Consider the following 25,485-nt stretch of genomic DNA (forward strand, 5'->3'; position numbering starts at 1 on the left):
GATGTTGTCTCAGAAAGCTGTGATTAACCTTTGCTCATCCTAGAAGCATCAAATTTCGCTGCACATTTTTTGTACACTATGGCAGATATAAATTGTTAACAATGTAATGCACTTGCCACAACCCAAACTCAAAAGTATATCAACGGTGTGGTATACCAACTGTTTGTTGACCAAAAGTGAACTGAAAAGCTCTTTCAAGAGGTTGACAATGATAGCATAACAATATCACATTTTATCTGTCACATCGTTAGGGGATTATTAATCCTTCTTCCTTCAACTCAAAGGCGATACATAGTGTTTTAGAGGAAACTAGGTAAGGGAAATTCTTAATACACTGTAAAAACATCGGTGCTAGATTTAACACCATGGGTGTTAAATCTAACACCGATCAAGCTTCAATAAAGGACCACATCCACAGGTGTAGAATATGTATTGTGACGGTGTTAAAAAGTGTTCACTTAGCACTTCGTGGTGTTAATTTGACACTGTGGCTGGTGATATTTTTGACACTGCGCTAGAGTTAATTCATTAATGACACCGCATGGTGTTGATTTGATATTGGTGGTGTTAATTTCAATGGTATAACACCCGTCCAGCTTCAACAGGAGACCACACCAACTGGTGTTACTGTGTAAATGTGTTTACACTTTTTTTTCAAAAATCAAGTACTTTATCGGAAAATTCTTCATCGTCTTGTTCAGAATTAACAAGAAATTCAGTCCCTAAGAAACTACTAGTATTAAAAAAAAAACAATTTTGTATTTTGAAATGACACCCGGAGGTGTTAATCTAACACCATGAATGAGCACCGGAAATTTAACACCAGTTCGGTGTTTCATATTTAACACCGGACTTTTTGCAGTGTAGACGTTTTCCTGTTTCATCACAGACGTTGGTATTTTTCCTTTACTCATATATTTGGCTTACAAACCTCAAAAATATTACTAGACTATTTCACCTTACTTCTAAAGGAAAAAGCTTCATTAAAGGGGAAATTCAGCCCAAATGTATAAGAAAGAAAATCTTATGGGCTCAACAAATATGAAGAAGTTATGACATTTTGAAGTTTCCCTAGTTTTTCAGTAAACAGTTTTTGAATGGTCATTATGAATCTGCAAATGACAAAGTGAGCATGTCATCCCCTCACAACTTGCCTTAACATTTGTACATGACATTTTGAAATTTCCAGTTTTTCATTCAAACATAATTATGCCCTAGGCTTAAATCCGGGTATATCTAAGTGATCACTATTCCGAAGGTAATCAACCAGGAATAGCATCATGTTTCAGATTTCAATGCCAGAAACATTTAATTTTCGTTATTTTTTGTACACAATCAATGGAAAATTGTGAAGTTATGACATGGTTAGCTCACTCATGTGCATATTTTTATCCACTATACAAGAACTTGTGTGCAGAAATGAGCAAAAATTCAAAAAGGCAGTTAAGTAAGGGTGCAATTAAGCATAATTAAAGGTGCAAGTGTGCCCCGCAGATGTGCTGCCATTGTTTCAAATTGGGTGCAAATTGAACCTTTACTTCTAGCGTGTAAGCCTCAAATTTCACAGGCTCAGAAGGAAACGCAGTGATGTGCATTAAAAACAGAGTCCGCATTATAACATTGAACTGAATTTCTCCTCCATTTGGTATCTCAATGTCCTCAATCAGTGCATAGTACCGACTGTGTCGCTTGCTACCTGAAACCGGAGTTGGGATAGTCATTATTTTTTAAACGGAAGGCACTTCCAAGATATCCGTCCGGTCTTGCCAGTACCACGGCCGTGGCCTTGAACTTGTAGGTCGCATGAACATGACTGAAACTAAAGATCCTAACAGGAAGAAATTCTAATATTCGGAGTGTTTAAAATCCATCTGGTCTTCCCATCTTGCTGTAAGAAAAAAAAATGAATTAAAATGATATTAAAGTTAACTTGCCATACACTGGAAGAACAATGCATGCACAAATGAACGTCTCTGATCAAAATTATAAAATCAACATTGTTTGTAGATTGCGCAAATTACCTACAATAATGTATGTATACGAGGGTCATCTACTGTGGAATAATTAAAGATCTACTCCTAATTGTAGTAATTGAAATTACGTAAAACGTCCCGTATAACGTCTCTGACGTAAACATCTTTGCTTATCAGTACTTAATGGGTTTTATTTTTATAAGATATTGGCACTATATTTGGATTGAGGAACCTATGTGCTACAAACGTAGGCAGCAATTCGCCATGATGGGTCATTAATATTGGTTTGAGAACAGATCCTACTTGTTCAGAGAACGTCCCTGACTCAAACCTGTTTTTCTTACATTTCTGCTTCTCTCACAAAACATACGTAATTTAAAGTGGCTACTACATTATAATTATAGACTGTTGACCTATTACTAGTCATAAAACATAGTTTCTGTCCAGGCAATGTGTTTAAACTTGCTCAATCAACAGAAAACCTTAAATTTGAAACTCTTCTACATATTTTCAACATCTTTCAGGAAGCTTCATTTTTCTTAATATCATAACACACCCGTGTAAAGTGTATTCTACTTGTTCCTATTACACTAACCGCACCCATCCAGAGCTAATTTTACTTTAATGTTCTCATAATTTGTACAGTGGATGTCTTTATTTCATGAGACAGTAATTATCAGAGACGTTTTTCATTTTGCTCAGAGACGTGCGGTCTTTGATCTTCACGCAGATTCTTACTATTTTACTGTCTATCCTTCTTTCATTCATTTCTAATCCAAAGATTACAATACATAATTTCACAAATGATACTAATTGGCAAATCTACAGAATAATAACTCTTATAAATCGGCACAAACACCAGCTAAGTTTTTGTTATTACTCACATTTTCAGAATTTGTCGGCATTTCCGTTGTTGAATTGTTCCGACTCGATTCCAGGATGGCGCGTCAGTGCGTAAAATAAGCACGCAAATAAAGTATCATGCAGTGCGTAAGTGTCAGATGAAGGAATATCCCTTCAGAGATTTCCAATCAGGGACATTCGTTTTGATCAGAGACATTCGCCAATGTGGGTTTTCAACCAGAACACTTTTTTGTGGACAGTATGCTACTGAAGTTGCCAATCATCATAGTTGCCTGGCTCACACTGACATACTGATCGCCAGTTTTTATCTCAAGCATAATCCACTTTCATTAATGACACCATTAACCAATCGAACGTCTCTGATGGTTATTCAGTATGATTTTCTTTAATGAGCCACCACGCGATTATTTTATATGGCTCACTCACAAATTTTCATGGAATGGTAGTATGAATAAGACGCTAAATAAATATAGCCTTACATGTTTTCATATTCATCCTGAATTTTTTGCGTCAAGGAAAAGATAATTCATTCAGAGACGTACTTTTTCAGACATGAGTGAACTCAAAAGTTCCTGATAAGATAAATAATACACAAGTTCATGGCAGAAGTACTTGATTAAATAGTTGAAGTATGTGGGCTTACTCACAAGGAAAAACAAAGCTGTAGAATTGGATTAGAACAAAGATTGCGACGTGTGATTCTGGGATTTTTTTCATAAAATATGCATTTTTGTCAATTTTTTCAGCTTTAAGGCATTATTTTTTAAGGAAATGCAGTAACAACAATACAAAGTATATATTTTCTGAAAGGCACAACCCTCCCCTACCAAATGATACCTAAAACTATGAAAAACACCCCCATGTGACAATTTTACAAGGGTTTGAATATCGCAAAGCCCGAAAATGGCCAATTGTACATCGTTCAACGTTTTCACCCATATATATATATATATGTAAAGTGGCGTACGGTGGGTCGAAACATGGGGGGGAACCATAAAAGTAATTTTGACGGTCTGTATGCTTGTGCGTGTGTGCGTGAGCAATAATGGGACTACAATATACATTACGGAATGTGATACATTCAACAACGCAGTCATTGAGGAACATTGTAAGTTTTCCTTACATGCATGGATTATGGAATGACGGTGTGAAACGATCGACAAATTATATACTGTCAGCAACATAAGGTGAATGGCATAACAATAAAATGCGAGCTAGCGAAGCGAGAGAGCTTGAAAATTTTGATATTCTACAGTTCCAAAACTGGAGTTTTAATTGTAGGTATATATTTCGCTTTTGAAATAAATGGGGGCGCATCGGGCGCAACTGCTGGCAGTTATTGGCAGCAACATTAGGAGAATGGCATAACGATTCAATGCGAGCGAGCAAAGCGAGCGAGCTTGAGAATTTTGACATTTTACAGTCCCCAAACTCCCGTTTGTAGCTATATTTATCTTTCGCTTTGGAAATTAAGGGGTGGGGGCATCGGGCGCAACTACTGGCAATTACTGTCAGCAACATTAGGAGAATGGCATAACGATTCAATGCGAGCGAGCGAAGCGAGCGAGCTTGAAAATTTTGACATTCTAGTGTCCAACAACTGCCGTCGTAGCTATGTTTTTCGCTTTGGAAATTAAGGGGGAGGCGCACCGGGCTCAACTGCTGGATGCGAGCGAGCGAAGCGAGCGAGCTTGAAAATTTTGACATTTTATAGTCAAAAAGCTGCCGTTTGTAGCCATATTTTTTCCCTTTTATTCATATATATACTTATTTATTTTATTTTCTTTGTTTATTCATTTATTTTTATCATTAACATTTTTTTTTCTGGGGGGGGGGGGGGGCTTTTGGGGGGGGGGGCAAAAATGCGTTTTGCCCCCCCACTTTTTGGATGGGGGGGGGGGGGGGGCGGCCGCCCCCCCCCCCCCCCCTGCCCCCCCACTTCCGGCGCCTATGCAAGCAATTACAACTCAGCATTCAAATACCGCACCTTGCCATCGTGTGATAACAGTCTTTCGCTAAAGGATATTGGTAAATTGCTAATTTTGTGAATCAGTAGAATGATCTGAACATTGCGTCTGTTGGGCCACACTCTCTCGAAGGTTACCGAAACAAAGAGGTCACCCCGGCCACTGGACAACAACCTACTGCATCTCTCTCACAGTTACTGTAACCACATCCCAGCACTACATACATTGTACATGTAAACGTAAACACACACACACACACACACACACACACACACACAAACGGAACACAGTACTAGTATACGCGAGCATCCGGTGTCAATCCATCCAACTACACGGCCACATCGCGCGGATCGTTAGTACCTTCACTAGTGTACAAACGCAATGAAAATCAAATTACACTCGTACTCGATAATTCCTCGTTCGGGATCCCGCCAAGATCGCTGCATGCATGTGCACGTAGGTACGGGTGGACTGGGGTGGTCGGTCGAAATGTAATTCTGTTTCGTATGACTGACAATTCGTTTGTGATGGAGGATTGTAACTGAGCTAGTTTATCATTATTTAGTTATTTTACGGCCAGAATATAGACTGGATAGTCATGTCTCACCATTGATTAGTATGTCTTTATATTCACCATGTGCGGAATAATTAACAACTAGAATAGTCTAATGTTGATTTTTGTGCTAATCAAGGGCAGGGTTTAATATGAATAGTTCATGACAGTGAGACGGACTGGACACTAGACAAAGTGGTATATTCATTATTAGCATGACCAGATGGAAATGATCAGTTTGGGTAAATTGTTGAGAGTAAAACTATATCAGGAGTACACTAATTGGGTATAGACGAGTATAGACCAATTGGGAGTAGACAAGTTGGGAGTAGACCAATTGGGAGTAGACCAATTGGGAGTATAGACCAGTTGGGAGTAGACCAGTTGGTAGTAGACCAGTTGGGAGTAGACCAATTGGGAGTAGACGAGTTGGGAGTAGACAAGATGGGTACAGACCATATTGGGTATGGACAAACTAAGGGTTGGACGATATGATAACTAGACAAAGTGAATGTAGACTAAATGACTTGTAGACGAGGTGGGAGTAGATTAACTAGTAGTAGACAAAATAGATATTAGACGACATGGCAAATAGACATTGTGAGTGTAGACGATTTGGCTATTAGATCAATTGTTTTGTAGACGAAATGCTCCTTAGACGAGTTGGGTATTAGACAATACGGGTAGTGGGCAAAGTGACTATTAGACAATATGGGTACTGGACAAAACGAGTTGTAGACCAAAATATGGGTATTAGACGAATCGGTAATAGACGATATGCCAGTAGACCAATTGGAAAATAGACATAGTGGCTGTAGACGAGGTCACTATAAACCGTCATGTTCTCTAATATTGACAAATGATGTCATGTTTATATATCATTATACTAGCAAATCACACCCTATTCAAGTGTATTCACTCATTTATGTTTTACAGACAGGCCTTGCTGTTTACACGCTCTATAGAGGGGTACGATTTTCTGTTTTCATTATAGTGAATATCCAGAAAAAAACCCAAAACAATTCAAGAAGAGAGAGAGAGAGCAATCTTGAATTATACGTCAAAATATTGTAAACAAATAGAAAATGAATACAAGATTATACCTTTGATCGGAAAGCCCACAAACAGAGAGGCAGAATGGCATGTGTACAGTTGAAGCAAAAGAAGTGTTTTGGAGTAATATATGGGCCTCTGAATAAAGGATACAAAGCACTTTTTATCTAGTGCATGTTTGCATTGGTTTTATGGAGCAACATACGTAGCAATGCAAGGGTGGTTATCACCCAACCAAGTGGTATTGGACATGCTCACCTTTTGTAAAGAAAAAGAGGCTTAACTCTTGCTGAAACCTCTCGAAGCACAAATATTTTATGGCGGGAATCTGTCTGAAACCATTTCAGGTTTTCTGCACATCAAATGTGTTGCTAAAGCATCCTACATGTCCTAAGCATGAAAAGTCAGTGAAATGGGAAACAGGAAACTATTTTGAACATGTTAAGGCGATGTGTAAAGGTCAACGTCAAAGGTCTGTGTGCTTTGGTTACAAATGTGATTTTATGCCAACACATAAGCTAAAAATGTCCAATGACTATTGAGTAGGGATAGAAATGAATTAATGACCTTAAAATTACAAGTATATATATATATATATATGTATATATATATATATATATATATATATATATATAAATTGAAGATTAGACGTCACCCAAATCAAGCAGTATATTACTCCTAAATGTCATTTTCAGCAATAAAAAAAAATATTCTAGCAAAATCCAATTAGTGTTATTAGTTATAATGGATAACATTTAGAGCTGGATTTTCCTGTGGGTGTTTAGGTTTAAAGGTCAATCCACGAGGCCAATGGTCATGTGTTAATAAACTTATAATCAAACTGTTAATGACGGGCCTTGTACTTGTAATGGAAAAGTGAATGTGTGTGAAAATGGATGCATTCCTATATCAGTGGAATCGCTAGTTTTTTTATTCATTTGTCGAATGCATGATTGAATTATTGCAGCTAGGTTTGTTCCAGCAGAAGGCAGATTCTCAAAGACTGTGAATGCTGGAGATGTAAATGTGACAGTTGACTTCTCACCAGTGGGATCTATCAGTGATAATTCACAGAGACTTTGGAGACACAATGGAACGATCGATGAAAATGACATCGTGATTAAGTATACTGGAGCAGCAACAAGTTACACCATTGCGGGAGAAGTCACACCAGCAGATGGTGGGGTGTATGAACTACACTTGAAAGGCGAGAGAGGGTTGGGTAGAGCTGGCTTGTTGCGACTCATTGTGAGAGGTAGGCTGATCATGACTGCTTTTGCAGATTTATATGAGTGTTGGCCGACTAACCCAATTGATTACTGAAGTTTTTCAATCAATTTATGTAAGGCACTCGCATTCATCATCGCACAGTACAGTATGTAGGCCTAAGAGGAAACGGGGGGGGGGGGGGGGCAACATAAGCATGATATAGGCCTACTCTGTATACATGATGTTACGATGAGGCAATCATTGAAATAAAAGTTGAAAAAAAAAGAGAAGATTACACAAGTCATAATCCCAATAAGATTTTCCTTGTGCCAAAACGAAAACAAGAAATCTTCCCATATGGGAATGATACGATATGAAAGGGTTGACATGAATGTGCTCTATCTTCTATAGAGTGTCCAGCTGGTCGCCACGATGTACTCGGTGGATGCCTCCAGGCCTGTCAGTCATGCTCCAATGGAGGCATCTGTCACAGTGAGACAGGAGAGTGTGTTTGTCCCCCTGGTTTCATGGGAGATCAGTGTGAGCAGAGTAAGTAAAACGCTAAAATGTTTACTGAAATTGTTGGGTCCTGTCATCTTTTCTTCTATAGAAGATAGATGAGTCAGCTTAATTTCATTCGACTTGTTCTGGTTGTATTCACTACACATTTCGATCCAATAGGAACATTGCAATAATATGATTTCTGCAATCTATATGCATCTAGAATCTAGAAGGTTTGTGTTTGTGTGTTACTGACTTTTTTTTTTTTTTGCTGATTGTTTGATTTGATTGATTTCGTTTGTTCTTATATTCTACTTGAAGTACTAGCAATACATGTGACAAAATAAAGTTGGGTATTTTGTTACTCTGTGCATGGTACCCCATTGCTAAAGGAGATAGATGTGTCAAGCGTACGGTTAATCACAATATCTCAGCTTTCACGGACAAGTTTACAATTAAAGCAACATGATAATTACAGGAAAACAAACTGTACGCTATGCCATATGCATGCACATAATAAACTGGACAACAGTACGGAATGCCACCTGCATAAGCAGATGATGGTGGCTTTAGCAAGAAAGAAACAAAGTTGGCTAAGTTTCCACTCTTGTGCTCAACCCTCTCCTTTGTTAAGTTCCTCTCTTGGTTTTGATCGTGTTGATAATTAATTGAGTATTAAGATGGTTGACCTATAGCTGCGTAGGTAATAATGATTTGACACTGACTTTAAAGCTCAATAGAGTAAAAATCAGTTGAACAGTGTTTCTCATCAAAATAAGACAAATAGGAGTTAGAGAGTATTGATTTTACAACACATTGGCATTACGCATAGTCACATAACCAACTTTCTCCGCCATCATTTTGAAGACAATTTGAAAATAAGTTCTGATAGTACATACAATTTTAATGTCCTTATAAACTAACATTATTGCTTAGTCACACCTTCGGAGCTATGTGATGTGTAGGACATATTTTGCCCCTCAAATAATCATGAATGACAGCTGTAATCAGGTCAACGTCAGGTCAATAGGAAACTTGTAAGGCAAAGGCATCCTAGTGGGTCTAGGGCAATTACCACCTGGGCAAATTCCCCGTACCATTCCCCTTAACCCTAACCCTAATCCCAGTCCTGAACCTAACGATAACCCTAACTCAAACTCTAACCCTAAACCTAACCCTAACCATAATCTTAAGTCTAACCTTACCACTAGCCAGTTTTTAGCGGGGGATACAGTCAGACCATTATGTTATGTTACTCCCGCACGCACTGTATTTGTCCTCGGGTATACGCATCATTATAGTATCTGATATTGCGCTATAAAAAAGAAACAGAGTTTTAAGATTCTACTTTTTTAATGTCTTTTGTGTAACCATATAGAACACTCATTGCTCTGTATGTTGGTTCTGTGTTTATGGAAGCCTACATGAGGATATAGTGGGTGATCTCTTATTAAGAGGAGTGTACAGGTTTGGCAATTCTGGCCTTGTTCGGTGTAAACATGCAGTGTGTGGGGGTAATCGTTTTGGACGTGGATGTGAGTATCGCTGCAACTACAACGTTGATGACCAGACAGCGTGCAGTGGTCTTCAGGTGTGTGTTCCGGACCCCTATGGGTGCTCTTGTACGCCTGGATACAAAGGCATACATTGTACGGAAGGTGAGGCTAATTCAGATTTTTAGCTGATACGCCAGTCTGGCGTATCACCTATTGTGATTGTACGAATTCTTTCTTTCTTTCTTTCTTTTTTTCCATTCTCCTTTCTTTCTGCCATATTATAGGCGCTGTATCTCAACAATCTTTTAGTTAATGTCCGTGCAATTTCATACAATCATGTCACAGAGTGAAGTCTAAGTCCTAGTGCCTGGTCAGTCAGCTCAGTCATGCATGAAGTCACACGCGCCATTTTGTCTTTTTGGAGTCAAGTCAGATGATCAGTCATATCTCCGTAATTGATAGTCATTTCTGTACCAAATTTCGTAAGTTGTATCTTAAAGTCACGTGCAATAGTATTGCATTATAGTCGATAGGCTATCATTACGGGCGCGTCAAAATTTAAAAAAGTGCTCCAAATGACTTCTAAATCATTTTGCATACGTTTCAAGCCATTTTGAGCATTTCAAAATCCTGCGCGCGCGCACGTTCGCGCGCTCGTCATACGCTTGCATATAGGCGCATACGTAAGGCAAAACTCATATATACATATATCTTTCTTTTTTTTTTTTTTGCTTGGAATCGCTTTGTAATATCCTTGAGCACTTATTTGCCAGGTTCGAGGTCAATCCGAATCAACAAGACGTCATAAGGACGCGTCAAAGTTATTATTCTGTGCGCGTCAATGGGACCATTTTAAATCTGACTTAACTCGTCTTTACATATTCTGAAAGCTGATGAGTTGTAGATGTCATCTGATGGGTCGTTGAGACTGACAAAATGCTTTAAAGTTACGAAATTCTAGTATGTAATAAAAACATGAAAAATTTAAATGACGTCATCAAATATATTTGCATATATTCAAATATATTTCATTTATCCTTTACTAATTTTCACCCAGATTTCAGTATGCTGTCACTTACAGTATTGTCTATCAAAGTTATGAGTACAGTTTTTGAAAAATGACGTCATCACTGAGAAAAAAATCGATTACATTTAATCATGCTAGATTTGACCATTTCACGTGTTATCTCTAAGGGAGTCCATTTTTTTTTTCGAAATGAAAATTGACATGACTTCATTCAATGAGCAGTAGGTCATTAATCTTTGTACGGTTTTCTCCCAGCTTTTAGTATGTTATAGCTGACACAATAGGCTATCGGAAAATGTGCTTTACGTGTTTTGACTGGATGACAAAATCATGTCTAAAAATATGGTTAAAATTGATGCTTCGGCTTCGATTGAATGAGCTGTTGATCGATTTGTATCGTGTAGCTGGTATAGCTTGAGAATGAGAGGCGCTGTCACCCCCAATTTTTCTGCACTGGTAGACTACGTCACTTGCATTATTTTATAAAATAACAACTTTTTGATCAGACGCCAACTTGCGATATGTAGATTAGGGTTAAAGTCAAAAATACTTTAGTCTGTATATATATTTTAAAAAGCATATGCTCTATCGCCACCATATTTTGCACACATACAAACCATGATACTCGAATCATTTTATGAAATAACGACTTCTTGGTCAGCTGTAATCTTGGCTGGGTAAACTGGGGTCAAAGGTCAACCATGCTTATTTCTGTATTGGAGAATAATTAGCATCCCACTGTGGAAGTACATGCTCTATGCCCGCCATATTTTGGACACATGTAGACCATGTTACCTGGATCACTTCATAAATGGCGATGTCTTCATCAGACGCCATCTTGAATATGTAAATTAGGGTCTAATCTAAATTTCTTAAATCTCTTTAATCAGTATCAGGGAAAGTACTAGTATATGGTCTATTGTTCCCATACTTTGCACAGGTATAGACAACGCTATTTGGATCATTCTATAACAAAAAGACTTCTTAGTCAAATGGAATTTTGGCCATGCAAATTGGGGTTAAAGGTCAACAATACTCATTTCTGTATTGTAGAATACACAATGTGTATTAGTGTGTGTCTTAGGAAATACATGACCTCCCCCATATTTTGAACACAATAATGTGAAGTATAGTACCCTGATCATGTCATAAGATAGCGACGTCTTGATCAGACGCCATTTTCAATATGCAAATTAGGGTCAAAATGAAGAATACTTAATACTGTATAACCGTAAATACATACCCTGTTGCTCAAAATATTTGCACACATTTAGACCAGATAAGTTGATTATTTTACAAGATGACGTCTTAATAACAATTCTGTAGTATCGTTAGTCCGAGTCCCTTTGATCTGTGCTTTTTGCGGCGTATCACCTAACTCGTCCCAGTGACGAGTTCAAGTCTAGTTTTAGTTTTTTGTGCAACAATAGACAGATGGTCTTAACCATTTGCAGTTAATCACAAGCGTGTTAAAATGATTTATTACATCTTACAAAGCCGAGACAAATGGTTAGCCGCGTCCTTTTAATCTGAGAAGAGAGAGGTACTTTGGGAATAGCACAAGTATAACACGTTTGTATAAGTGTCTTGGAAATCGAAACAGTCGTAATCATAATACTCTAAAGGGTGTGGTCCTAGACAAATACAAACACACACACACATATATATATATATATATATATGCACAAACATTATTGTATGTGTATAATGTTATGTATGCATGTGGTATATTCTATGTGTAAACATTCATAATTATATTATATATATATATATATATATCTATATATATATCATATATATATATATATATATATATATATATATATTCAAAAATAATCTTTATATGGAAATATCTGTTAAATATTACATCTACTGATTGATCAGTATATTACCACAACGATATTTGTGAACTTTCCAAAGAATGAGACGTCTTTCTGCAACATTTCAATCATTAATTGTGGGTTCATGAAAGCAAACCAGAGGAAAGGAGTGTAAAAGGTATGCAAAATATTGAATATGACATATTCAAAATTGAAAATTATAATTATAATCTCTGATACTTTCGGAAGTGTCATTGAAGAAGTGATTCAATTATGCCAATATAGATCAAGAAATTCAGTGATGTACCCGTGTCGTTAAATTAGAGTGTGGTATCAATGAGTTTGGAGCCAGCTGTACCCAAACCTGTCACTGTGTGTCGGGCGAATGTGATTCATATACTGGAGCTTGCACAGGGAGTTCAACTGAGTGTCAGCCGGGATGGACAGGCCCAAACTGTCAGGGTAAGGATTGCTGTTTTATCATGTAGAAGTCTATTTCCTAAAACGGGATGCCGCGCTTACGCTTTGTATAGCTTGATGATTGTTATTCCTCTTGTAAGAAGACTTTCACGTCCAACATGAGTGGGATACAATGGGAGTATTAAGATCTTGAATCTGAGGAATTCGACTACTGAGGTTTACCAGGTTGAGGTTAAAGGCTTACATTAAGAAAAAAAAAAACTTTCCCTCGGTATTTTTTTACAAGTCTCCGAAGATGACGGGAAAATGTTACTGTCAAGAGTTGGACCTATTCAGTATTTATTTTCACGAAGATATACTCATATTAGTTTAGAATATGCTCTCATCCTACGAATTGATTCGTTTAAAGTAGGCCTATATCCGACCCGTAAACGTATTATTCTCCAGTATCCGACAATGCATTAAACGGAATAGTACTTTACGATAGTATATCTCTATCTCAACTACCTTTGTATTGTTTTAATCTTTGAATACATCGTTTAACTTGTGTCATCTTTTTCTCTTTTGTCACCAAAATGAAGAATGCATCGTGGGACTCTATGGAACACATTGTACCGGTAGAGTAGCATATTTGGGTATCTTTCAAATCATTTGTAAATTTTCAGCTACGTGGTTTCGGTTCATAGTTTTAGTTCGTTAATTTGTCATTACCCTTTGTTTTATTTTTACTGGAATAATGACCGTTTAAACAAGTCGGATGCCTCCCTTTATGCCCTTACTTTACTGCTAAAATGAACAGGACTAGATGTGGCAAAACGCAACAAGAATATTGGGTGTATACCTCACCAATGCTTTGGACTGTGCATGTTCATTTAATAATATGAACCCTTTAGAGAGATTCTCATAATTGACTATATTTACCAGTGAGCTGCCACCTCCCGACAATTACTGCCAGTTTATTGTATCGAGGAGAGAGATTAACCTGTATTTGTTCAGGAGCACCTATCCAAGCAGAACCAATTAAGGTACATGCATGATGACATGTAATCATGATTTGACATTCTCCCTTCGGTTGAATCATTATCCACAACAGAATTAGATACTAAGTAGCTTCACGTTTGCTACATCATTGTGTAATGTTGTTGTGATGGAGTTAAAAAGACACAAATGAATGGCAAAGCGATTCATTTTCACCAGTTGCTACCGTACACTTCTTGAATAGAAATATTCCCATGTGATAAATCCAGTTTTGTTTTGTTTTGATTTTGTTATTTATGTACAAGAAAAATACGTTTCTTGCCCCCTACCACCCACCCGTTTAATTTAGGGACTGTAACAGTCAACTACGGGAAAGCAAACCAAGGGCACCCAGTAACAGTGATCTGCTCCTCGACTGGAAGCAGTTTTTTGTCGACTGCTGATCCCATTGTGAAGCTTCAGAGAAAGCACAGTAATGAGCAGTTTCATGAGACAGGCATTACACAGAGTTCTGCAAGTACCGCAAATGGATACACTGCTGGCTTTATCGTAGCGGATGTCCAAGATGGGGAAAAATTTCGATGTATGATGTCAGACGTCATTACTTTCACTAGCCAAGAAATCACAGCTGACGGATTTTATGGTCAGTATTCTCAATGTATAAATGTTTACGATAAGTTAATCATGAATTTATGATCTAAAATATGCTCCTGAGTTGGGAGACGACACATGATCTCAAAGAATGTCTGTATATTACAAATAAACAGACATATATAAATGCAGTTGCTGTTAAGTTCTGTAGAAAAAAAAGTTCCACTTTCAGTTTTCATGTGTCACATTTCACAACTACAAGGAGGAACTGAACATTCGGTTTCATGTTTGCATCTTAATATTTGATACTTATACCTTTACTTAATATGTCTTAAACGTATATCTTAATTCTTCCATTGTTTGTATTGTTCCATTCTGTGTACGTGCTGTTTTTGATGTAATTTGCCTCTATAGAAATTTGAAGGAATTGAACAATAAGCTGGAAACTTACTGTCATGTTTTTACATTTCTGATAACACTATGCTAGTGTTACCACAACTGCCAAGTTACCCCGTGGTGGATACGGCCACCGACAACTCGGTAACCCTCGCCTGGGATGCCTGGAATGAAGAGACAGATGTTGGTGATCCTCCACTGTCTGGATACCAGGTGTACTACAAAGAGAAGAGCAACCCTGGTGACTTCATTCGGTTTGAGCTGAGAACAGAAAGGCTGGCACCCTCAGAAACTGTCACTAATTTGACACCAGACACAGACTACCTTTTTGCTGTTTCAGCTGAGAGACCAGGTGTTGGTGGAATCGGGAATAAAATGGAGGTAGAAGGCAGGACACTCTGCTCCCGTGAGTCGAATGCAGGAAATATGGCGATGCACTGATTTAATTGGGTAAAATATTTGCCAAGTTCAAAGATCACTCTATACTTTCGGTAAATTGTCTTTTTTTTTTTCAGCCAAGAGTTCAGGCGAGTATGTCCACTGGTAGTGAAGAACTAGACAATAAAGGTAGTTGGCCTTTAAAGATTCCCGATTTTGATTATCATTTATGCCTGGGACAAAGACCACCCCTTGCACCATTCTTACTGCATTAAGCTACAAACCGATATAAAACAAAATAACATGGACCACTTTTTATGTCAACTGACATGAAATCAAATTGGGAAGGAAAAAAAGAAAATAAAAAGAACAAAAGGAAAAAAAGAAACTGCAGGACTTCCATCGTGGACGCAAGCAAACTGGATTCCATGGTGTAAGAGTAATGATGAAATACAATCTGGACTGAATATGATGCCAAAAAAAAAAGAATCATAAATAATAATACCAGTAAGAACGCAGAAGAAGGAGAGAATAGACACGTTCGTATATACGGAACAATAAGGAACATCTGAGGAGGACTTATGGTTAGATAAAGTTAAAGCTGAACATAATATTTTAGCCAGAAGAATTTTGCCTCTTGAAGATTTAATCAGTATACTTATACCTATCAGGACCAAATACAAAGAAAAATTCACTGAACAGGTTTTTCTAAATCCCGACAACGAGATCGACCTTCTGTCTTACACAAAGAGAAGTTAATTATTTTTTTCCTGGCCAGGTTAAAAGAGATCTGCCAGGAAAGATTTGTGAAAACAGTTTAGATGAACGTTGGGTAGTAGAAGGCTTCACGGTGCACCACGTATTCTTTCTGGAGTAAGTGAGTAAGTAAGTAATCCGGGAACCCTTCAAAGATTTCAGTTTAGATGAAATTACACGGAAATAAGCTCATTATCTGTATGCACTGCATTTATGAAAAAGAAATACACATTGTATCTCATATTTTTTTAACTTCCTTCAGCTCCAGAAGGCCCTTCTTCAGTAGAAGCCGTGAATAAATGTACGGCTGGGCAGATAACTGTCACGTGGCAGGTAAGGTTATTGTTTGTCCATATATGGCAAAACGTTCAGAAAAGTCGACATCTTTCTATGAATATGTAGTTAAGAATTGATACTAAAAAAGGAGATTAAAAGCCTTGAAAAGACATAACTCAATACAGATAGACTATTCTAACCCATCTTAACTATGGACAGAAAGTACACTCTCTGACGAAATTTCTTTCGGAAGTATGTAGTCTTTGAAGTTTTGGGTTATTCAAGTGCTTTATGATTTCACTCAGCATTGCTCTGCGCAACGAATGGAACAAAGAACAGGATGTTTGGTTCTAATAGCCTGTATATCAATCCGTCTATGATGGTTTCAGAATTCACCATGGAACAGGTTAGGTTAGCACACTTTCAATGCCATACAGTAGTACATCCTGTTGCGGCACAAATTGTCGCCCTGCACAAATTGTCGCCCCCTGAAACCGGCGACAAATTATGTAGAGAGCTGACAGCAGAAATTGTCGCCTGTCCTCAAGGCATATTTAGGGGGTAATATCATTCTTGACATCTATAGGCATTGGAATACCAAGACATAAATTACATGGCTACTTCCATGCAAAGAAGTCATGTAAAAAGTAATTCGAGGAAGTGTGTAATTTGAGTGTCCGTTTGTCTGGAGTGGGTGGATGTGGGTTGGTGGGTGGATGGTGGGAGAGTGTAAGGGAAATGTGTGTGTGTGTGTGGGCTCGCGTGTGTGTGTGTGTGTGTGTGTGTGCGCGTGAGGGATGTCTGTTTGTGTGTGAGTCCGTGTGTGTATGGTGTTATGAATCATGATAAAAACGCGCCATGAAAAATTATCATTGACCCCTGCCTGTGACCTTTGACCTTGAGGCGACCTTCCTGTTTGGTATATTGTGAACTTTGTATAACCGCCCTTGCCTCCAAGTTTGATTGAAATTGAAGCCCTGGGTACAGAGTTATTCAAGTTTTTTTTGTAACGTTACGCTAAATACGGACAGACAAAAAAAAAAAACCCGCACACACATGTATACACACACACATACACGCATACATACGCAAATACATGCATACATACATACACACTTACATACACATCCATACATACGTATATACACGCGCATGCAGAGAGAGAGAGAGAGAACCACCACCACCAACACAGAGACTCCACCAAACAGTAACACGCACACACTAACCACAGGCTATGTGTACCCCTACACTTACACACCACTCATAAACCCGTACAAAAAAGACCACGATACTCATAACACGAACACACACACAAACACACACAGTAAACACATACGCACTAAACACATACAAACACACAAATATCCAAACACAAGCACACACACATGTACGCACACACGCACACGTATGCACACAGACAAATAAACCACTGCCACTATACAACCATCACATATACACACACAGATTCCACATATGAAACTCCAAACACACACACACACAACTATGCGCACACGCATAAGCACGTCACATACGATTATACGCACGTACACACCATACACAGCACATACCATGCACCCCCCCCCCCCACACACACACATATAAACTTAACATTTACCAGTCATACAGGCCCAACCAAAGCATAACACAAGTACACCCTCCCCAACCATATAATTCGTAGGGCATCTCAGCATTATCTTTTGCACCTTGAAGACAACGACCGGCGATAATTTGTGCAGCTACGTTTCATTTTTAAATGCACAAGTTGTCGCCATTAAGGTCAAAAATTGGGAACTGCAAGAGCAGCAAAATTTGTCGCCAGGCGACGAATTGTGCAGATGCCGTCACTCCCTGCACAAATTGTCGTCCTGTGCCGGGGCGACAATTCGTGCCGCAACATACATCCTTTCTAAAATCACCAGGGTTGAAAGCGATGAGTATGTACAGAGTTTTATGTACTCAGTGTCCGTTAATCTGGGAAAGCTTACGTCAGACTAGAGAGTATTTATGAAATACTTCAATAGAAAGACGATGTTCCATTCGTTTTATGATTCCAAATATTAAAAGTTTAGAAGTAGAATATTTCAGAAAATGCAAAAAGTTTAATTTTCATCCACTTTGAGTACTCACATAAAATCTGGTCGTGGGTCTTCTTGTTGGTTTTGTGATGCACAGTCCCATAGTATGGTGCACTGCCATGTTATTCTAGCGAAATTTAATAGAGTGTAAAAACTTAGAAAGCTGCCAAGTTTGTGTTTGCCTACCCCCCCCCCCCATAAAAAAAGGAAAAAATGTAATGAGGGACGCAAGAGTTTTCTTTGCTCCTTTTCAGATATGAACACATTTACCTCTTCCAACTTTGTGCAATATTCCATTCAGTGGCATTTCTCAAATTGTGATCAAGCATATAAACACTAAACAAAAAGTAAGTGCCCCCAAAACAAACCTCTGTAATTTGAATCTGGAACTTTTGAGGAAATCTGAATACAGGATCATGTAGCTGTATTTCTCAGCTACCTTTCATGTGAAATTCAGTAGATATCACTTGGTCACGCTTGAGTGAGCATGACTTAAAATCCAAATGGTCATTTTTGAAGTTCAGTCCAATCTTGCAACTTTGATTTGGTGATATCTGAACAAATTTCCATTTTTCAGGATAAAAAGGCATGCAACGTGTTAATTTATGTGCTTCTTATCGTACCATGTGACTTGTACACAAAATTTCACGGTTGAGTGAGCACTGGGTGAAAATTACCAAAATGGCCGATTTGACATGTTTCTTGTGGTAATTTCTATCAATCGAGATTGAATTCGTGTGTTGAACAGTTTTTACACACAATTCACGTAATTTCACGGTTGAATGAGCACATTTAAAACAAAGAAAACTAACAATTTAAATGGTGCAGTAAGAATTGCGATAACTTTGCGCATTGAAATCAACTGTATGATGCCTTTTTTATATCGTGCTAATACCCACACGCATATCAGTGACCACCTGACATTTCAGTCACGCTTCAATAAGCACGTGAGGCTCGAAACCTTTTTTTTTTTCTTTTTTTACCATATATAATGAAAAATTGGCAGGTTGGCCGTAATCCCCATGCTAAGTTCGTGTGAAGAGGAGGAATTTATGTTTTTGAAAGCTAACAATGGCCTTTGCATGCAAGGTGGTTTATTTTACGGTTGAGTGACCACATTATGAAACAATGATTTATCTTATTGAAATCATCCAGCAGGTGTGGCATTGATATTCTGCGTTTAAAGTCAACGGAAAAACATTTCATTATTGCGTTTTAGGACCGATATAAATGTCTCAGTGATCCTTGGCATTCCTTCAAAATTGTACACGTCAAAGGGTACATCGGGCCGGAAACCCCTCTTAGAATTCATGGCTACTTTTGATTAAACATGGAAGTATTCGTGGGAAATTGATCTGCCTTTAGTTTGATGAAATCCCCTTGTTGGAGCAGAGATGAGAAATTATGCAAATTAAATCTCTGGGCATTTGTTCTCGCTACTGAATACTAATTTTGGCATTAAGTTCTTGATGCCTTAGTGACGCCATGAAGTCATGCATTAACTCAAGGGAAAATAAATGCAATTAATCATTGACATGGTACCAAATTTCACTTTTGTTAAACATCAATATCCTCCCGTGCTGCAAATATGCACCGAGAGTCTTGAGACAGATATTGATTGTGGTGAGATAGTGGCCTTTGTTGTTCATGTGGTGTTGATGATTTTGATGGTGATGATAGGTGCTTAAAATGTTGGTTGACTATTATGCGATCGTTAGTTCAATATAACACAGATTAGGTAGCAGCTGCACTCACTTTTTAGGCTCTATCCACTAACACGTCTTCATATACAAAACAAATGTAAATCTTATGGGAATTTCAGCCACGAATAATGATTTGGACCTGCACACTTTGCTCTTCTCATGTTCTCACTGAAGCATGTCACAATGTCATTTTTTATTGAAATTTTATTTTTTTCATTGAAATCAGAGTAATTTCCCAACATTTCAACTATAAAATACATTAAAAAATGAATTTTTTTTTTTCATTACACAGGGTAAAAAAGGGGTTTTCCAGCCCCACATGCTCATTGAAGTGTGACTGAAATGTCAGGTAATCACTGTATGCACAGTGGTATTAAACACAATACAAAAAGCATTAAACAATTTATTTCAATGCGCAAAATTATCACGATTCTTACTGCCCAATCTAAATTGTTATTTTTGTTTGCTTTTAATGTGCTCATTCAACCGTGAAATTACTGTTCAACACACGAATTCAATCTCAATTGATAGAAATTACCACGAGAAACATGTTAAATCGGCCATTTTGGCAATTTTCACTCCGTGGTCACTCAAATTTGGTGCACAAGTCACATTGTACAATAAGAAGCACATATATTACACGTTGCATGCCTTTTTATCCCGGAAAATTGAAATTTGTTCAGATATCACCAAATCAAAGTTGCAAAATGGGGCTTGTGAACTCCAAAAAGTGACCATTTGTGACCCTGCATCACAAAACAAACAAAACGTCGCCAGACGTGGATTTTTAGTTAAGGGCAGATTCTGAAAGACCAGACTCTAAGCTTTAAAATGATGTATAGCTCAATTGAAATGGACTCTCCTAACCTATCTAAATTTTGGAAAGAAAGCAGGCCACTCTGGAAAAGTGTGAACCGAGAAAAGAGGCTCTAAAGTGTTGGGTCTATCTGTCTATTCAAGCGTTCAATCTTTAACAAACCGTGCTAGCTGTGAGAAGAATGAGACAAAAAATAGGATGTAAACAACTGGGGCAACAACAATGAAGGGATTATCAAATTAAGCTGAAATCAAACATGCTATATTAACACATTCTAACAATGATTAATGCCAACTTTCAAAGCAGTAGCCTTATCCCTTCAAAAGTTATCAGACTTGAAAGTGTAGAGTGTGCAAAGGGTTATCAAGAAATGAAAAGGGGACTCTAAGACACGCCTGATCTCACTACTCTACAAAAAAAGAGTTGTAGAAAAAGTGCTGAAAATGCACTTTTCCATTCATTTTATGATAACAAACTTAAGAATAATGTAGAAGAAGGGTAGTTCTTTCAGAAAATATGAAAAACTCAATATTGACTTAGTTGACCCGTTTCACCTTTATTGAGTCCTCATGTAAAATCAAGGGGTGCGACTTTTTGTTCGTTTTGTGATGCACGGTCACATTTTGATTAAGTCATGCTCACTCAAGCGTGACCAATTGATATCCACTGAATTTCACATGACAGATAGCCAAGAAATACAGCTACATGATCCTGTATTCAGATTTCCTCAAAAGTTCCCGATTCATAAATTACAGAGGTTTGTTTTAGGGGGAACTTACTTTTTGTTTAGTGTTAAGTATCATCAAAGAACAGAAAATACAAATGTAATGTCATTCAGTTTATCATGTAATACCTGTCATTAGCATGTTAAGTTAAATACCCGTCATCTTTTGAACGTGTAAAGCCAAAAGTAAGTGCAGACCAAGGCCATACATACTGTATTTTGTAAATGCAAAACTTGTTTATCACTCCAAAAGTAATACATTTTTTAGATAACATCAACTTGGAATCTTCTTCTGAAAACTCGGCTGTGGTCTAGAATCCAACAAATGGAGCCAACTGTCGAAGTGGATTCACTGGAATAAGAATCTACTATGCCATCACTGGCAACCTGACTGGAGGGTTTTCGTCTGTACGGAAGCGGGCAGCAGATATGCCTGAGATGTACGAGGACGTACCATTTGAGTCTCCACCCAACCACACCCTCACCTTCCTTGAACCATCCTCACAGTACACCATCAATGTGGTGGCACGGAACCAGGATTCAGAGAGTTCCAGGGGTCAAAGTGTGGTTGCCTTCACCTCAGAACAGGGTGAGTGGGTCATCTTTAGTATAGCTTTCGTGAGGATATGGCGCTGGTTCCTACCCCATCAGTAGGAAAATGTATTTGTGCAAAGCTGGAGTCGAGCAAACTTTGGATCAAATTAACCCAAGTGAAGTAAAGATAGGAAATCTACTTGAACACTATAAATGCCATGATTCCTCATAAATTTCAAGGAAATAATAACTAGGATTAGTAGAATACACACTTTTTACGGGGTTGTCCGTCCGTCCGTCTGTAATCAATTTTATGGACAGGGTAACTTTAAAAAGTGCTTGGGGTATTCTTATGTATGTATGTATGTATGAGTGGAGGAAGTTATGCCTATCATAGCACCCATGATATAGTTCCGCGGACAAAGGTCAAAGTCAAATTCTCAAAATGTTACTATGTCTCTCATAATTTATATCTAGGCAATGCCTGAAGGTATTTTCTTTAAACTTAGCGTATAAAATTAATTCATTACCCAATAAAGATTCCCTAGTTGCTTTACGTGTAGTAAGGTCAGAGGTCAAAGGTCAAAGGACAAGTGAAAATGCTAAAATTTCACTTTTTTTCTCGATAACTCGAAAATGGCTCAAGGTATTTTCATGGAACTTTATGCATACATAATTTTTAGATCGTGGGTCAAAGCTCAAGGGTCAATATAGTGTAGATCAAATTCTCAAAATTTCACTATTTCCCCATATCTATGCAATCTATGCAATATGTCAGAAGATATTTCCTCAAACTTAGTGTATACATGTACTACCAGGTTAAGATTCTCTTGGAAACTTTTGGGTCATTATGTTGTAGGTAAAGGATCAAAGATAAAGTAAAACTGCTGAAATTTCACTTTTTCTCCATATCCCAGAGATGGCTCAAGGTATCATCATGAATCTTAGTACATTCTCTGCATGTACTGCCTGACAGTGATTCTCTCGGGCTTTTTTCGTCATGGGATCAAGAGACATGTCTAGCAATACAATTTTTTAGTATTAAGTATTTAGTGAATTTATATAAACATACGATATTGCCTCTTCAAAGCATGGCTTTTCATCTTAAGAAAAAAAAATCATATGAAGCCAATATAAACCGCAGAAAACTGCAGAAAGCCACTTCGTATCATATAGAAAGAATCCTTTTTTTCTGACATTTTGCTGGGTCAGGGCCAATGGGCTGGTGGTGGTGTCAAGGTTTAACGAATATCTGATTTCCTCTTCAATATTTATATATATACATATATATATATATATATATATATATATATATATGTAAATGTATATATATATATTGAAATTGCTCCGCGTATTGGTAGTACTAGAAATAGGAATAATAATGTCACAATAGAGGAATGCATCAATAGGACTGTCATCCCTGACGAAGGGGGGCGCGCCCGAAAATTCGGACTTTGAATGTACAAGTATACATGTTCAAGTGATTAACGATGTTGGTTACAGAACATGATCCTCAGAGAGAACCCAAACAGCTCAGGTTGGTCAGTGAAACTGAGAGATAGATACCATAGTAAAAAAGTAAAGTCCATCGGTTTGATTGGTCTATTATGTAACGAAACATTAATAATGATTAAACAGCTAATACAGCAATCATGCATCTATCGTAACCTTTTCAAATTCGTTTGTCTGCCTTGTGGAGATATCAACGATTGGTGTGTTTGAAGCTTTAAAACAGAATATATTCGGCTTATATCGATGTCCAGACTTCTTCCTCATTTTTTTATTTAAATTTTGAAAAAATTGTAATAAAGAGTAAGATCGTAGTTATATTGAATTAAATATTGATATGATATGATAAAATCTAATCGAGGAACGAGACTCTTTGATATAGATGATTTAAAATATAAATACGTCGTATGTAATCAGTGGTTAAATCGATGCTATACTTGTTTTAACAAAATGATGACAGTAAGGGGCCTCTGAGACATACCTAACTACAGTATTCTTCAACAAACTGCAAACCACCATTTCCAATTGTTTTATGGGGTTATCATTTGTCACTTGGTACAATTACCAGCTGGTCTATACTTCCCAGTTCATGTAACATCAACGTGTCTAAACTCATATGGTCTATTATATTAGCCATTTCGTCTGATGCATGTTCGGTCTAAGACTCACTCGATCAAATGCCTAGTTTAGCTGCTTGTAATGTTGCCTGTAAATCACCAGATGTTCTCTTTGTCATTTCGTCCACTTTTCGTCATTTCGTGGGTTTTTTTTTTTCTCATTTCGTCTAATATCGCTTGGTCTTATATCAGTTCTTTTACAATCTGTTTAGTCTGTCTATCATGCTTAATGACAGTTTTACCTAATGACTGCTTGGCTCACGGTCCGATCGGTCTACATTTCACCAGGTGTAATAGGCAATTGGCATACCCATTTCATGTCATTTCGATTAGTCTATTTCTAGTTAAATAGACGACAAGCCAATTCGTCTAATCAGCGTTCCGTATCTTATATATATATATATATATATATAAACACCTTTTAGGCTGACTACCTTTAAGTCCAAATTTCATCTGGTCTAATTTCTACCAGTGCTACTCTCATTTCGTCTACAAGATGCATTTACACATACAATGTACATTGTCGAGTTGGTTGGCATTACAGCGTGCGTTTGTTTCTTGCGTGGTATATTTACCAGATTAATTGCGATTTCATCAATGTCTATAGTGGGAATAGTTGTGTCTTACAGTCTGTTTAATATTTCTTTAAAAAGCCGTCACACACTCTTCACTATAATAAAGCCTGCATTGTCAGATCTAATCTCTTCTTAACTGAAAATCAATATCTCACGACTTTTTGTTGGTTTTGTGCTGTAGGGTTATATACATTTTTTTTTTTTGCAAGGGTCAGCATTTCTATTTTTTTTTTTGGTATTATTATTATTATTGCAATATACACGGGTAAAATCCTTATATAGCACAATCAGATATAGATTTCATTTCCTATTTCTACAAGTTTTCTGTAAATTTATCCTTTACTTTATATGATGAAATTTATGCACTGTATTCAATTTTTGTAATATATTTATATGTTTTTGTTGGAAATGAAAAATAAATGAATGAATGAATGAATGAATGAATGAATGAATGAATGAATAGTGTCACACCATTGTAGTGAGAATAAGACGACGATATCGTCTACAATGATGCGAAAATCTTTTTTTAACAAATCATATTGTATAGCATGTAGGAGCATGTGCTTTATGGAGAATCATCACAGTCGGGGGTAAGCGTCTGAACAAAATTGGTAGGGCAGACCTTGATAATGACAATTATCTCTTTTACCTATCTCTCATCAGTCTTCATAGT

At 37.4% G+C, this 25,485-nt stretch overlaps 1 protein-coding gene across 1 annotated transcript in view; it reads left to right on the plus strand.

Moving 5' to 3' along the window:
- Positions 1–22,231, plus strand: part of LOC139743499 (uncharacterized) — a 30,975-nt gene extending 8,744 nt beyond the window's left edge. Inside the window, exons 3-10 of the mRNA XM_071653981.1 lie at positions 7,378–7,665; positions 8,031–8,168; positions 9,626–9,778; positions 12,788–12,925; positions 13,465–13,500; positions 14,940–15,254; positions 16,245–16,315; positions 21,893–22,231. Of these exons, the coding sequence (XP_071510082.1) occupies positions 7,378–7,665; positions 8,031–8,168; positions 9,626–9,778; positions 12,788–12,925; positions 13,465–13,500; positions 14,940–15,254; positions 16,245–16,315; positions 21,893–22,231 (1,478 nt within the window). The remainder of the gene's footprint in view (positions 1–7,377; positions 7,666–8,030; positions 8,169–9,625; positions 9,779–12,787; positions 12,926–13,464; positions 13,501–14,939; positions 15,255–16,244; positions 16,316–21,892) is intronic.
- Positions 22,232–25,485: the final 3,254 nt, after the last annotated feature.

This window comes from Diadema antillarum, unplaced genomic scaffold, assembly GCF_040938485.1.
Source record: "Diadema antillarum isolate AM-2024a unplaced genomic scaffold, OU_Dant_1.0 seq00001089_RagTag, whole genome shotgun sequence".
NCBI classification, from domain to species: domain Eukaryota; kingdom Metazoa; phylum Echinodermata; class Echinoidea; order Diadematoida; family Diadematidae; genus Diadema; species Diadema antillarum.